This window comes from Diorhabda carinulata, chromosome X (genome assembly GCF_026250575.1).
Source record: "Diorhabda carinulata isolate Delta chromosome X, icDioCari1.1, whole genome shotgun sequence".
Lineage (NCBI taxonomy): Eukaryota > Metazoa > Arthropoda > Insecta > Coleoptera > Chrysomelidae > Diorhabda > Diorhabda carinulata.
The window spans coordinates 36361879-36379487 of NC_079472.1; the positions used below are offsets into that span (position 1 = coordinate 36361879).

Consider the following 17609-nt stretch of genomic DNA (forward strand, 5'->3'; position numbering starts at 1 on the left):
ATATTCACAAGGTTAATTGATTTCAGATAATTTAGGCCATGGTGCAGGTACTTCATAGGAAACACAGATAAAAACGAATTAATTGTGTAGCTGTTTATTTCAAATGAGCGCATTTACAATAACTTTCGAGATTTGTCGGCACGTTTTGAGATCATTAACTCAAAACCTGTTACATTATAGAACGGTAACACAAGCTAACACAATTTAGTGAAAGGTAATAGTGGCGGTATATTTGATTATATAGAACCAAATGGAAAGCTATTTGAAAGCTCATTTACGACAAAAAATGCTGATCCATTGTCAAGATAAACTTTTTGTCGAAATAGCATGAGCTTAAAGGCTGAACAGCGCGTGTAATTTGCACAATACACTCAGCTCGCGTAATTTGTTGGTCAACTACACTATATCTTCATTCCACCATGTGTTTACAATCTGCTTATTTAAGTTCCATACTAGACCCTTACCAATAATGCAAATTTTGCTAAAATTATTATTCCCAGTAAGTACACTTTCGGAAAGTGCGAAATAGTTAGTCACAAACTAATAGGATAGAGAAAAAGGAATTGTGTTATCACTTCCTAGTTCCTTCAACATCTATCAACTAATACGACGTCATTTTTAACTTTCAATTTACGTTGCTGGAATTTCTTAAATGTATCTTTAAAATTCTTAATATATGGAAGGTAAAAGATTCGCCGTACAATTCGTATACATTTACGAACTGGAATGCGATTTGTATAGATTGGTGAAAGTGCTCGCGTTCCGTTTGTTTCGAGCTGTCGTTTTTTTAGCACAACTCTTTGTATGTTCGTAGCTCAAATTAGGAACCTATCTCACTGTGACGTTATGGCGACGTTGCCAGTTACGTAGCCATGGCTACCTCACCAAATGGAGTAGCCGGAGGCGACCATATGTCAGTCAGCTCTTTCAGTCCTCATATCGAGAATGGACGCGTCGTGCATACAAGAAATTGCACTTATTTATTATATGTGTCGCAAAAAGTTAAAAATGAAGAAACCTAAAACGTTATGGGTCCAGCCTTTCATATCAGATCGAAGCTGAAAAGATGTTTTTTCTAATATGAAGATGTAAGAAAATGTGCTTCCAAGTTTTTTAGCTTCCCGATAATGTCAGTCTCATCGTTTGATGACTTATTGAGATTATTTAGAAATGAACTGACAAAAAAAGATATAATTTTAAGAAAAGTCCAGAAGAATCGTCATCTCGTCTTTTTCTTTGAATATATTTACGATTTAGTCCCGATACTTTTTATCACAACACTTTCATTCTACGATGAATATTTCTGCATCGAAGCTCATTATGGGTCCGTCTTGACGACCGGTTAAAGACTGAGTGATTGAGACGCATCTTGCCCGTACACATTTTCCAGACTTACACAGCGTGTCAACAGTTGCTTCCAAATTGGCAACGTTCCCAAATCGTCGCTAAATTAATAAAGGGATGTATATTTCAATACGAATTATTTGGATACGTAGCCGGCGACGTCGTCATGCCTTTTTCTGTGAAGTATGACCCTTAAATGACGAGGGATGAGTTTTATTGTTTTCATGACGCTCTGTTATGTATTTTTTTAATGATAAGCTCATTGAAGTAAATTTCTATTGTGGGATCCTCGACATAATCACTGCTGGTGCTCGAAATCAATAGCGATTTTTTCCAATGACTATTAATTCCACGAGACTTCAAATTCATCATTAACTCCGCGCTAGTATATAATCAACAATGTTTGAGATTTGAGATAATTTGTACGAAACACTGCTATTTAGTTAAGCTAACATTCTATATGTATTGGACGTGTTTCTAAAGTCCAGAATGGAAAGAAAAACTTGAGCACGTGAGCGTGAACTTTATAGTGGAAAGTTCAATTTATGAACTTTTACGCTCGCGTTCGCGTTGGCGCCATCGTTCGCGTTCAACCTAAATTAAACAGATTACGGAGTGTGATTTACAAACACAAACGCCCGCGTTCGCGTACCAACGTCTATCCGTCAACGCGGACGAGAACGTAAGAGGTGATGAATCCAACTTGAATTTTGCTTCTGGTACACAAATTCCTCTGAGTTCTTATATTTCATATTAGCGAGACATGATTAACGCCTTTATTATCATAAATTCAACTGAAAGAAATTCATATAAAAACAATGGGGATTATAAAAATGACTTTGAGTCATTAAAAATTATTGAATTATGTGTACCCTGTTAACAAACAGCCTGTGTCAACTACCAACAATAATTGTACTCAAAAACATCTTTTTATTTTTAAAATCTAAAGCTCAATGTGGATTTTTCGGCCTATTGATGTGTCCAGCTGAAGATCGTCATCATCTGATGAATCGGAATCGTGATACGGCCTTAAATCATCTACGTCGTCTTCATAGAGCTAAAAAATTCACGATATTTAACAACATATTAAAAATATACACGAAATTACCCAAAATCTTTTTTGATAAAATGACGAAATCAATGGTCTAAATTTAAAACAAACTTATATATTGGCTTGAATAAAAATAAACAAATATATACTGAAAAAGACCTGAACACAGAATAGTATTTAGAATAATAAAGGAAAATAAATGAAACCGTATAAGAAATAAAACAGAAAAGCTGTATGGTATAAAGGAAAAATAAACAGAAAGAAACGACATTCACAAGTATGCTAACTTGAAAAAAGACAAAAAATATCTTTATAAGTGGCTGGATGAAGTAGATCAGGAATATGTCAAATCTCAATATGTTTATTCACACTTTAAACTATAGTATTCATTGAATAATAAAATAACTATTTCATTATTAGATGATCGAGGCCATGCAAGCGTTCTAAGGTCAAACTATTTAATGCGCACATCATTTTGTGTCTATTTTTAGAGACACACAAATTGCACTAAATTGTCATTAAAAAATGTATTAGAAAACATGCTGTTTATACAAAAAATATGAAGCCTCTAGATGCAAATAAATTGGATCGAAAACATAGTTTAACGAAAATTATTTTAATATTCAAAAGAAAACAATAACTACAGTTTTAACAAGTATAAATGATATAAGTCCATTATACAGCAAAAAGGCAAAAGAGAAATGGCTCAATACGAGAATATGACAATTTCAACATTCATGTTGGAGAAATAGTAGGAACCAGAAAGCAAAGACCGAACAGCTTATTAGTGGATAAAGATGGCAAAATAATCATAAACACTCAAAGAAAATTAAAAAGATGGACATAATATATACAACTTTTTGATGATAACGGAATAGCAAGATCAACATCAGAAACAAGGAATTTGGAAAGTGGATTAGATATAGAAGAAATCAAACCTGCACTCAAAAATATGAAGAATAACAAGGCACCTGGACCTGATGAACTACTTAAGCTGTTTGAGGAAGACCAAATACAAATTTTTTCAATACTATTTATAAAACTATCTAATAAGATCGGCTAACATCCGTTTTCATAACAATCCCCAAGAAAACAATTCCCCGAAAATGCGAAGAATATCGAACTATAATATCACTAATGAGTCACACGCTCAAGACATTCTTGAAAGTTATACACAATAGAGTTTATTGAAAACTGGAGGTGAGTATGAGTGACACTTAATTTGGTTTTAGAAGTGGACGTGGTATTCTGGATGCCATTTCAAGTTCAATGTATTAATTCAACGATGCTTTTATGTTAACAGAAAACATAATACGAGCTTTATTGATTACGAGAAGGCTTTTGATAGAGTCCGACGTGATGAATTGATACAGATACTGAAAGAAAAACAAATAGATTATAGAGACCTCAAAGTAATAGAATGACTTTTTCTTAACCATACTGCCAAGATGAATATAGAGGAAGAAATAACATACATATAAAGTATGGAGTTTTAATATATATTCGTAATTATACAGGAAGTACTAGCAGAAGAAAATAGCGGGGATTCGAGTAAATGGATTTCAAGTTAATATCATAAGGTATGCTGACGACACTGTCTTAATAGTGGAGAATATATAAGACGTTCAAAGAATTACAGAAAAGATAAGAAAAGTCAGCGAGCAATATGGGATAGAAATGAATTTAAATAAAACTAAATATATGTACTTCTTGAAAATTCAAGATCAGAAATCACAGTTACAAATGGGAAATAATCACTGAAAAATTAAAAAAATAAAAATATCTAGGGACTTGGAATTCGAGAAATAACAGAACTAAAGAGATAAAAGTAAGAATTATAATTGCGTTGGAGTTTCAGTTAATAACATAAGATATACTGACTACACTGTCTTAATAACGGAGAATATAGAAAACCTTCAAAGAATTACAGAAAAGGTAAGAAGTATCAGCGAGCAGTATGGGCTACACATGAATTTAAATAAAATTAAATACATGCACTTCCCGGAAATTCAAGATCAGAATTCTCAGTTACAAATAGGAAATAACCACCAATTGAAAAATTACAGAAATAAAAATTATAGGGACTTGGATTAATTCGAAAAATGAGCACTAAAGAGATAAAAGTGAGAATTAGAATTGCTCGCAGTGTATTTTATAAAATGAAAAACTTCTTTCGATGTTAAAACTTGATTAACGAATTGAAAAAGAGAATGATAAAATATTACATATACTCGATCCTTATGTACGGAAAGAAGGCAGCTAGTTTAAGTAAAGCAATAATGAAAAAACAGGAAGTCTTTGAATTGTGGATATTGGTAAAAATACTATGAATATCATGGACAGATAGAATTGCAAATGAAGTGTTACACAAAATGGCAAGAGAATACCATAAAGGTCCGCAAATTAGAGTACTTCGGTCATGTAATGAGGGGACAACGATACGAATTCCAGGAATTGATTATGCAGGGAAAGATAGAAGTAAAGAGAGGTATAAGATGACGAAGAATATCATGGCTACGAAACTTGAGGGAGCGGTTTAACTGCACATCAAACCAATTGTTTAGAGTAGCTGTGAATAAAATACAAATAGTCATGATGGTCGCAAGAAGAAGAAGATATAGCATAAAACCATCTGTATCTGATTTAGAATCTACAGTTGATTTCAATTGGACACTAACAATTTATGTTAAAGGAGATAAATAATAAGTTTATGTATGGTCGTGTATTTCTATTAAAATCAATTTCGATTTATCACTGCGTTCCATTTCAGTTTTGCCAACATAAAAAGTGGCCCGGTATCAATGAATGAAAGAAAAATAATATCGTCGATAAACGTACAGATAAAAGTTTTGCGTAGTGGAAATACTATTTTCCTATTGAATGGACAGTAGAACTCCTGTTAAAGTCAAACAAATTTTCTGTGGGTATATAGGAAGGAATATTTAGATTTTAGTTTTTATTTGATCATATTTCAACATTAAGATTGTTGAATTTCGCGATATTAAATGCAAACATAGTAATTCATCAAGTCATAATTGATATAAACGACCAAGAATAATAACTTCAATTGAAGAAAATCAGTATCAAAATATTGTGTATCTAAAAATTAACTATTACTTCATTAGCTAATCATTTTTATCATAAATATACTATTTCTCTTCTAAATTATGGTGATCTGGGTTAAGTAACAGTCTGGCACTTCAATTGTTGAATTAATTTCTAGAAAGTTCAAGACTTTTTCGAATTAACACTCATATGTTGACGAATCGATAATATTTAATATTATAGAAAATGAAAAAGAAGAAAATACATGCTGCCATAAAATACAAAATCTACTAGAAATTCAAGAGGATTACCAATTCAAAATAGATTTGTTTAGTGTACGGTATCTATATACGAGTAGATTACATTGTTTGATCATGAAATTCTGTTATATATCTTTCGCTTTAATTTTTAAATTAATTATTGACAATTCTATTGAATATCCATGTTCTAATAATCCCCTTAAAAACTGAATTATAATCGCAATAAAGCACAATTTACAGCAACTTTATTTTTAAAATGATTCATTGTACTCGTAGATAACTAGATGCCCAAATAACAATGTCACAGATAACATTGATTCCCAACAGTATGTGATAAATAACTTTTAGTGAAATAGGATTTATTCATAAGGGTAGATTGATGGAAGTGGGTGTTTTAAATGACTATGTAGCGAAAAATTCTACAGGAGTATCCAATTTATTCAAAAAACAACCTTGCAAATGCTATGTTAAATACGCGCTTATTTCTGCCATCATGTTTCTCTGAAATTGTTTCCATTTTTTTGGAAACTGAAAATAGTCAAAAAGGACAAGATCAGTTGAATATGGCAAGTATGACAATGAATTTTAAACGTAGTTCTGTTAATTTTTTTGCAACAATGACGGAAGAATGTGCAGGCGTATTTTCGAGGTAGAACAAAACTATATTCTTCAATAAATGCGTTTGTTCGGCAGCAACACTTGTCAGCAAATCAGTATATTATTTGCCAGTTAACGTTCTTTTCTTTTTTCTTAATAATTAATAAATAGAAACTTGAAACATGATCTTTTTTGCCAGTGAACATAATTTTTGCTTCCTTGAGAGCATGCTTCTCAAATGAAATCCGTTGTTTCTGTAGTATAATAGTGTACCCGATAGTCCTCTACTGTGAGATATCGATACAATAATTTACTTACATCGCTTTTGAAGGCATTCAAACATTCTTTTGATTTCATGTGCCAATTTTAGAAGTAGATCATTCTCTGGAACGGAGCAATCTCAGAATAAATTTCATGTAACTTCTTCTCGATCTCTTCTATTGTTTTACCATATGATAACTTATTTTGTCCATACCTACCCACCAACGAGAAGGGTTTTGTATTTATTAATATTCACGGAAAAGATTAAAAGAGCTCTTCAGCAGAATATAACTATTGATCCTCGAGGTATTTACTACTTCCATGATGAAATTTATGAAATTCTGTGTTGCCCGAGAGAATTGCTTGTCAAAAACCGCTGGTGAATAGACTACAATGAAAAACTGCGAGGAAATTCATTCTTACTAAGTTCCATCCTCATATGTATGAAACTAAAGTTTTTACAATTTTTTTTACTCGATATTAAATTGATATAGAATTCTATAGAATTGTTTTAGTAATATTTATCACAAACAAAATTACAATTCTTCGGATGTTTTTTTATTAAATATATTTTTCAACATTTCTTGCTATTTGGGCATGTAATTCTATAAAAAAATGAGCATACAATATACGAAGGTCATTTTTTTAAAATAAGAATCATTTTGTAACTAGGTTGGGCTATGAGAAAATTGACTTATGACTTAAGCATTTGCATTTATTAAATATTTAATAAGTCGTGACGCAAAAAATGACTTTAAAAATGACCTTCGTATTATAATTGCCTAAAGGTACAACGCCTGTAAAATATCAATGGACTGGATAACGGTTTAAATGCAAACGATCAATTATTTATGATTCCTGCGATGCTTTTAGAAACAACTAAGCTATATCGTCAATTTTATATACTTACTCTATACTTCAAAGTCTCCAATTGTGAATTTATTTTTGAGCGTGTTCGCAGCTGTGAGGCAAGGACCTTCTGGACTAGTTAATTGCTCCTGAATCGAATGAATAGGTACTAGTTTTAGCGATACATAACAAAATACGGAACTAATCGAAAGTTATTTCAAATACACACTCATTCATAGTACTATTTCATTTATTATTATTATCTATTATCAAATATCCCAATATTTTGTCTCGTTAAAATTATAAAATTAGTTTCTAGTAGGTCTTCGAACTTTGAACCTTAGACTTCGTTCTTTACACAACCGTATTTCAGGTGATATGGGTGAGACATAACTTCCTAAATACTTCGTTGATCTGTTATTTCGAGAGAATCAACTATTATGCTTCTACAGGCAAAAGTCAAACTCTTTAACTTTGTTTTCTTTGATTTTTGGTCTACTACTGTTTCAGCTAATGACGTTCGAGCAAGAAATCTTATTATAATTACTTCCTTTGATTTCAAGCACTTTGTTTTTTAACCCACATTCTCATTTATTGGTGATGCTACTTTGCAACTATAAATTGTCTCACCTTTATCGTAATTTATTTCTGACTCACGAATTCAGTTTTCATAATTTTTTGAGAGAACAATTAAACAATGTAATATATACAAAAACATAGCTTTTTATGAGGATAGTCTCTTCCACTTTTCTTTTGCTACTTATTCTTCTTCAATTCTAGTGGGTGTTTTTTAGGCGATGGAGCTGACGATTCTCAAATCAAAATAGAGTTTAGAAGAAAATCTGAAGATCTAAATTTATGCATCATCGGTGGTAGGAATTGAGGTCAATATGAGATCCATTTAGTTCCAGAATTGACGCCTAGAGGCAATTGTCTTCACAAAAACTCAATAGTGTAGTAAAAACTTTAACAAGTGACAAAGCTTTCGAATAGTTTTATTACAGAAGCAAATAAAATAGCGGAATATTTAAAATGTGCTTAAATACAGTGTGAGCTATCTAGCTAAATATAATTACTGATAAGTTATTCTCAAAATTAAAGGACTCATAGAATGAAATCATCTTCTAGTAGAATTAAACGTTTCCTTGCAATTTGTTGATGTAGTAATTTGTAAGTTCTTTTCTAATCAATCATCACACAAGAGAGATAATAAAGTCTGTAAACGTAGACCAATATGAGGTTCTTGATAACTGAGCTGTCAGCCTTTATGAGTTATTGAATGGAACCACAACTTTCAAAGTTGAAGTTGGTTCTACTTTTTTTGACCGCGTAAAAAAAAGAAAGTAGGGTATAGAAAAAATGAACCAGCACATATAAAGCTTAAATAAGTAATATGAACGCTATATTGAAACTTCCTAAGGGTCTTATTGATTTGCATTTGCAACAAATTCAACAAAACAGATGTTGCTGCGTTGCTGAAACGATATTACACCATTCTGCTTTTCAGTGCTTCTGTACTACGCTCAAACATTCGCTTTGAAAGAAAGCACCAATCGTAGAAGGTATGAAAAGATATCGAAGACTCGAATGCGCCTATTATGATGATTAGAACGTCACCGTTGACCATCACTGCAGTACCTTGCAAAATCGCTACCATAGTGATAATTTTGACAAATTTGTGATGATTGAAATTTATAAATTTTTATTGCTTGTCATATTGTTCGGTAACAAAATGGGTGAATAGAAAAGCCACTTCAAAATTTGACAATTCTCAATCATTTTAATCTGAGACATGGACAATAATACTCCTTGAAGAAGACTAAGAATCACAAATAATCATGTATGAACTACTGTTGAATAAATATAGATACCACAAATTCCTATAATTAGAACAAAGCCCATTAAAATAACAATATACTAATTACTTACATCAACATCTGTGATCATTTCTTTGGTAGATACCGTTGTATCTATTCTTCGGATAGATCCTTCATGAATATTAACGTCTAGTTTCAGGATCTGATACCTCCTCAAGAGAAATACTATAGGAATAGGTAGTATCCCTGCCAAGATCATGGAAATAGCAATAGCCATTACCCATGTTGGATAAGGTGTAGGTTTAACGTCACCCTGTGAAAGATTAAATAAAAAAAGTCGTGATCAAGATAATGATGAGATATTTCTTACTTATCTTCTTGAGAATATGAATTTTGATTTAAAATTTTTATATACTGCATTCTGTTCAAAAATATTGACTAATTTTGAAAAATTTTCATAATCCAAAAACTAAGGTGAACTTTTATGTTGTCAACTTGTGGAAACACTTTTATCTAAAAAAATCTTCACCAAACTTCCTTTCTTGTACACATATTGTAGAAGTTTCAATGAAAACTAAAGGAAACTTTTCGTACTTGCCTTACAACTTTTTCTTCTTATGCTATGGAAATAATAACTTTGACCATACAAAGTTAAAAGTGAACCAGAAAACGATGATACGTGTAATGCTCAATATCTCCTTGAGATAGATGAAGAAGTTAGTTGGCACTAAATTGTCATTTGGGCTGATACAAATAGTAGGCGAGTCAGATCAAAAAGCAAGTAAAAACAGGGAACAGAAGATTAGAGATTGACTACAATGGGAAAATGTATACGAATATACGATAATAGATGAATATTTCTTGCAAAGTTTGAGTTTCTTTAATTTCATACAATTCATTCAAATTAAATACGTATATTTCAAACGAACAGCATATTTAACAAAAGAAAGGTTGCGTATTCAGAAAATGTATACAATTACTCCAATGTTGTTTTGGTATAAACAAGTTGATAAATTGTCTCTAATTCGAAGGACCTCGTATTACGAAATGAAAGTTATAAATATACGATACAAGAAAAGTTTACAAATCCTTGATATCATACGAATTTGTTATTACAAAGATGATGTTTTTTAGTTTTTTGTTCATGCTCAAAAGTTGGAATCGTATTTTTCTTCAGTTTGATATTTTATAGAGTTTAATGTGTTAATTTTCCGATATAAAATTTGTAATTGGCGCAGTCAATAGGATATGTAATGTTGTTAAAATACATTTTCGCATCGTATCGGGTTTTATTTTTATTTTATCTGGTTTCAATAGTATCCCAAAATAATTGTAATGAACAATTTATCACTAAATTCAATGAAGGCAGATGTAGGAATTCTAGGAACTCAAATGTTTGTCTAGCTGTTTATTTTTTTATTTATTTTATATATGAAATTTAGATACTAAACAAAATGTCGAACAATTTAGAGGATTTTATTTTGAAAATGAGAAACAGTAAGATAAAAATTCACTCGAACATGCTACCAAAATATTTATTCCACATTCCTGGGTATTGTAGATATCGATATTTTAATAAACATATACTCACTTCTTCTTTACTCCACGCTTGATATTTTGGACTCTCTATGAACATTTGCACAATTGACGAACCCAATATAATCATCATTATAACCGGAGCTAAATACCTCCAAGTAATCTGCCAATATAGTCCAGGCTTAGTACCGGTCATTTCAAAAATGTCTTTAGTAAATTTTTCGTGACCGTAAATATATGTAACTGCCATCATCTCCAGAAAGGCGACAACCACCAAACCAATAGTTCCGGCGAACGAATCGAACATACTTAACCAATATTCGCCGGCTCCTGTTGTGAATATTAAACCAACGGAGAAACATATCAAACAGAGAGCAGCTAAAAAAGTAATTATTTAAATGAAGTATTATTGTTAATGACGAAAATATAATGGAATAATAGTTTTTTCAGCCCTTGTGTATAGATATTAGTATGATTTAATCTGCATTTTATTTTTACCTGTAACGTAAATCTTGCCGACTCTTTTGAATATTTCTATATCAAAGACAGTACACAGCATTCCTTCCATCATTCCGATCTGAGACCCAATACCAAGAGCTAGAAGCATCATAAAGAAAATTATTGCCCAGAATGGTGCTCCTGGTAATTCGACGATCGCTTGGGTAAACACGATAAAGGCCAGACCTGTACCTTCTGCCGCCTAAAAATTATAATCTAGATATTTATCTTATTCTATAAGAAATATAAAATCTATGAATGTTTTGTTTCCTTCGGAATCAGGAAAATGATGAAAAAATCTAACATCTGACTAAATAGTCATGAGTTGAGATTCATGAGGCGAAAAACGATTCCATTTTAATTAAAATAGTTCTGATGCTTATAAAATGACGTCAATAAGATTTTTACCTATTTGTTGTGACTATGGAGGGTAGAGGTAAGGAGAACCATCTCGGTGTATCGAAAAGTGTCTATTGAAAGAAAGCGGCAAATTAAGGTGAAAGAATTTTAAAAAGAGCGCCACAAACTAATAGAGTAGGATAGTAAATTAAATTCTTTTTTGAAAGTCATAACTAATGCCTAGAAACTATTAATATACAAATTCATTCGAAAATTGTACATATATAACTGCTAAATTCATATCATTTCCACTTGCTACACTAGCGCTATGTTGGCGAGTCTTCGTATTATAATTTGCTGTTTACCGCTGGACACTTCTTCTACTAATCCTCCATCCAAGACGGTTCTCCTTACCTCTACCCTCCATACTGACATTTTAACATACTATTCTGGAATAAATATCTATCTAAATGATTTCGAGACAAGACCTTTCTATTAGTGACAACTTAATGTTTTATCATTTTATCATTTTACTCTAGCTTGATCAGGTTAAGTCAGTGGTCCTCAAAGAAATCTAATTTCACAATTTCTTGGAAGGTATCACTTCTATATTAATGTTTCAATGACTTAGGTCGTCTCAGATTAATCGAGGCCTTTCTCGGTTACACACCTTTCAATTAGTGATCTTTTTTTAAATGTATTTTGTGTCTGATTGATTATGGAAAATAATAAATGTAGGAAGCTATAATATAAACAATAGGGTAGTTTATGGAGGAGATTTAATTATGAAAATCATTTCTTTGTTCACGAAAAACATAACCATATATTCAAAGTACAGACAAATTGTGGTTTGATTATTTACCTCCAATTTGACATGCAAAATAATTATAGTAATTTTTTTATAGTAATATTACTTAAAACTTTTTAATTTAAAATTTTCAAATTTTCCGCTAAAACGCACATTACTATGTGGTGGTGCACTGACGTCAGTATATAGTAAGCTTGTAAATGGTTAACGGCATTCTTCAGTATTCGTTTGTTTTTGTGTAATAAAATGTCTTTTAAAACTTATGAGTAGTATATAGTGCTCATGAAAAACTATTAATTCCCACACCTACAACAGTAAAGGAATGAAAAAAGTGGTAACAACTTGCTCGAAGAGATTCAGAAACTTCGATCGAAATCGACTACAACTTCAATTTATATTTGTGAAGATCAATTTAGTGTTAAATGTAAATTGTTTATTTTTCTAACTTCATTATTAATATTATCAAAACAATGAAAGACATACTTAACCAAGGTAACCAAAATATCATAATTTTAATGTAAGTGAATGAAAGAATAACGCTGAACATGACAGTATATACTTAATTTAGTAGCAGGTTGCAAAAAGCCTGTCAACATCATTGCATCCACGAAAATGGCTCCAAAAGTACCTGGCCCAAAAAAGGAAAACACACAACAAAAAAAGAAGTCTCCTCCTCAAAACTGCCGACACCTCTTCATTGTTAGAAAATCTTTGACCACCAAATGCAACATTTTTTGCTTGAATTCTTCGCTCAAACGTTTCAATAAATTCGCATATTAGACGCCGCTGATAGTTTTTCCTTCTTTATCATTGTCAATAAAAATTATCTAAAGCTAATAATAAAAAACCGATATCATGCCTGCAGATGAAACTGTCTTTGCCTTCTTTGGAGCCGGTTCTCCCTTTCAGTCCATTGTCTTGATTTTCTTTGACTTTTGTTTCGGGTGTGAAGTGATGGACCCACGTTTCATGCATTGTTATGAAATTGCGCAAAAATTCGGCTTTATTTCTGTGAAACATTGCCAAACACGCTGTACAGGCTTCTCATGTCCAAATTTTCTGTTTATATGGGATGTACCCACTTTTTACTTTTACTTACTACTATGTATGCTAGCTCGCGCACTTTCAGTCGACGATCATCCAGTCCCGCTTCACTAAATTCACTAAAAGCGTTCACTATTGATGGCTGCCGAACAAATACTGAACAACATGGCATCTTCAAACTTGAAACTTGCTGTATACATTGTGTACTTTCCAATACAGTGGTATTTTTCAAACAACTACCGTCATCTCTAAGTCAGGCCAGGTACTTCTGGAACCATCCTTGTAGCATTGACAAGATGATACTATCCATTTTAAACAATTCGCTTTCTGTTATAAATATTTTTGATTGAAAAAGAAAATTCACAGAACAAAATTTAATTTAGATCTATAAATGCTTGTAAATCATAAGATAATCAAATTACTGTTGCGCAGCTAGCCAAAAACAAAGTAAATTAAATGGCGCGTACCGTGTTGGGCGTTTAGTATTAAGAGACTTAATATATTGTTTGAATTCAAACGATTTATTTCATTGAAATTATTATGTTTTTATGTCAGTTACCAACTGAAGAGTGGTTTTCGCAAATACCATAGCGTATCTCAGTATTTGTCAAGGGCAGAAACATTCTCGAGAAATTCCCAGAGCTTTTTGAGTTCTGAATTCAAATTATTGTGAGCAACAACTATGGATAGTTATCTTATAATTATTATTTTAGATATCGTTTACACTACTAACTACTGACGCGCGTTTCGATAACCAAATTATTATCTTCAGATACAGATAGTGTAATTATGAATGTTGGTGTATTGATGGTGTAAACAGTGTATTCAGTATCGTTTATGTAGAGACTCTATTTTAAATCGACGAGTTTTCTAATTTACTTATTATACCGGTTATGATATACTCAACTTACCGCATCTAGTTCTCTTGCTAAAGAACAATCGGTGACGTTGAGGGTGTTATTAGCATGAACAAGTGCGTTTTGATAAGCCTCATCGGACACCATTTCCGGAGACATTTTTCTCAAAATTCCATGAGTCATTAAAATATTTTTATTACTAAAAAAAATAATTACTGAAATTTATGAAAATCCCACAAAAAGTTGGATTGCAAATTCTATTTATACGTCTAATGTAGGTCGAGGTTGCCTACCAACTAGGACCAACCTAACATATAACCTATTTGTTCCATTAATGATCTAATAGAGTCAAAACTTGTTTATGCAGGGTGAAAAAATCCATAACTTTCGAAACATATTTTTTTTATTAAACAATGTAAACCTGTCTAAAAAAGAATTAATAATTTTGTAACTAATTTAGATATAGATATTGTACATAACCCCATTCCCATCATAATACTTTTTAGCTTATTTGTAGTGTATTCCTATTTTATTATTGGACATTTTTTAAAATGAATATATCATATTATTAAGGTGAGGAAAGTTTATGTCATTCCCTGATAATGAAACGAGATCTTGCAGTTAGTCCTTTGCTCTATTACAGAATTTCAAGTCTCTATCTCCACTTAAATCTCAGAAAATATTTTCACCTATCACTTCTCAGAATAAGATGCTCTAAAGAAATTACCGTCAATAAAGAACAATTATATACTTTTTTTAGCCATTTGTAAATTTTTTTTAAATTTGTGTATTGAAAAAACTGGCATTTGAATTGCCCAAATTCTAAATTATCACACAATGTACAAAGGAGAATTAAAAATGGACATTTCGATCACGGGGCCAAGTTTGCTTAAAATTCTTATTATAGTCAGTTGTGCGGAATCGGTGTCCATTCGTTGTTAATATAATTTCAGCGAACAATCAAGAAGAGCAATTATGGAAGCTATAGGAAATACTGTTGCTAAGGAAAGTATTGTTCTCGTACCAAACACTAAATTTTATATAAGGTAATTAAGTCAAAGAAAGTGACGGAAGATTCGAGGAAGTTTCTAAAAGTAGGAAATTGGAATTCTAATCGAAAGATTCTGCTATAAATGTACTCGGCGATAGTGAAACCAATAATCATGCACGAGGTAGTTGTCTACGATGGTAGATCTGGATACAAGAGAAACATTCCCTTTAAATTGCATAGACTGGCTTGGATATGTACAACCAAGACCAGAACATGCAAAACGGTTGTTTTTATTGGGAAGCGTGGCAAAAAGAATTCAAAATAGGGGTCATTCAAAATGAGGATCATCTAGGAGAGTCTAGAAAAAGATCAAATATGGGACATGCGCTTTAGGACGAAATAGCGGAAAAATTTACCTCAAAACTAAACTGCACGGATAAATGGCTCGATTAGAACAAACCGAACTGGAATAGGAACCTACGTGCACAAACCCAAGCACTTTAAAAGGTTTTAGGCAATACATCAAATATTTTCCAAGCAGAAACAAATGAAATCAAAAAATTTGACTAGTTCAGTTTGAAACGGAATTATCACTAACATGAGATCATAATTTTGGCCAAGTAGGTATTAGGGCCTTTAGCTCAAATATCATAAGATCCAAGCTAGTTTAGGAACACCCAGAAGAGTTAATCAGTTAGGTGATAAGAACACAGTTACCCTCCAATGTGTTCCAGTGGTAGAAAGAAGTTGAATAGCAGACAGACTTACTAAACTGCTTCTGAGGAATTGGTTACAGGACAATAGAAGAAACACTCAAAAAGGAGAATACTCTACAGCCGTTGAAGCAGGCAAAGATATTCCTGGTAACCTATAATTAAAAAAGATGATTGAATATACCACTCGAAGTAAGAACAATTTACGATTATTTACTGGAGTCTTAAAGGGTCACTGTGGCCTCAATGGATACTTAAGGACGCATAATCTGGATTAGTACATCAGTTGTGAATACTGAGCATTTCTGGTATCACAACAAGAAAAGGAAACATAATAGATCCTTTGGGTCGCAGTATATATGACACTCTGAACTATAAATATATACAAAAATATAGAAGAAATTTCTTGGCATTTTCAAAACTACTAAAGAAAATCTGAGAAAGCGTGAAAATCATAAATTCAATAGTTAAACAAGCAATCAATCTCTCACATATTATGCAACTTAGTTTCAAAGTGATATTTTAATCGCAATAAAGGTGTATGTGTCGATTCTATTTTTAACGTATGTTAGAAATGTAATTGATGATACTTGCGATATATTAACTGAACGAACATATCCATTCATTTCAGTACGTCATAATTAACGCTCGAAATAAAACCATAAAACCTATAGAATATTTTATAAATAGGTATACTCAAGTTCGATTCATCTTTGCAATTAATTTCAATTTCATCTGACTCATATAGTACATGTTACGACATTTACATCAAGTGAACTCTTCTTAGGTATTCTTGACATTAATGAAACTAGTACATATCCAATTTTCAAGTTATTATCTTTATATTATAATGTTTTCAATTCAGCATCTTGTATATCATAAAAGAACAAACTTAAGCTCATTGTTTTAATGAAACTCTAGTTCAAATTTTGCTTATTACATATGAAACATATACAGAGTGTTTTTAGTGTGACAAAGGCCTAAGTATTATGTAAAAAAATATTCACAGAAATTTTAGATTATAATCATTATAGAAAGCTTTTTTCTTAACATGATTTTGACATACTTTGGTTGCAGCATTTCATAAATTGAACTCTGGAGAGTTAATGATCGTGATATTGTACGTAAATTTCAGTAAATTTGACATGTAGGAGATGTAAAATGTTCCCCCAGTTAGTTCCAGGGAAAACACTCACTATTGTACTCAATAATAAAACATCTCATGGACATTACTGATGCGAATTCTGAATAAGGATTTGAATTTACAAGCTCACAAAGTACAATTGACTCTAAAGATGAAGTTTATTGACGGTTTTTAGTCTCGTCAATATATCGAATGCTTAGTTAAAAGTGAATGGTGATTTTACGATGGGGCACACTGGGGTGGATTCGTTCATAAACAGAATTATCGCATTTGCATGGGTGAGAATCCACGAGTGATTTTTGAAAAGCAACCACAAATAGGGAATGGTGTTTGTTATCATGTGATGATTATGTTTTTTGTGTTCATGAATTGAAAATATTGAGTTGTATGATATGTGGATCCTACAGGCCAACGATTTTTTACATGGAATATTCAAGAATCATATCGATGTTTTT

General features: G+C 31.8%; 1 protein-coding gene across 6 annotated transcripts in view; it reads right to left on the reverse strand.

Moving 5' to 3' along the window:
- Window positions 1-311: 311 nt before the first annotated feature.
- The window catches only part of LOC130901495 (sodium- and chloride-dependent transporter XTRP3), a 33573-nt gene continuing 16275 nt past the window's right edge, over window positions 312-17609 (reverse strand). For 5 of the 6 annotated variants that reach the window (XM_057812927.1, XM_057812926.1, XM_057812928.1 and 2 more), the window contains exons 7-11: window positions 14361-14505; window positions 11259-11460; window positions 10816-11138; window positions 9337-9537; window positions 312-2401 (exon numbers count right to left, since the gene is read on the reverse strand). In XM_057812927.1, coding sequence (XP_057668910.1) covers window positions 2288-2401; window positions 9337-9537; window positions 10816-11138; window positions 11259-11460; window positions 14361-14505 — 985 coding nt within the window. In that variant the 3' untranslated portion in view covers window positions 312-2287. Of the gene's footprint in view, window positions 2402-7468; window positions 7557-9336; window positions 9538-10815; window positions 11139-11258; window positions 11461-14360; window positions 14506-17609 lie in introns of all 6 variants that reach the window. The other variant, XM_057812931.1, reaches the window with a different exon arrangement.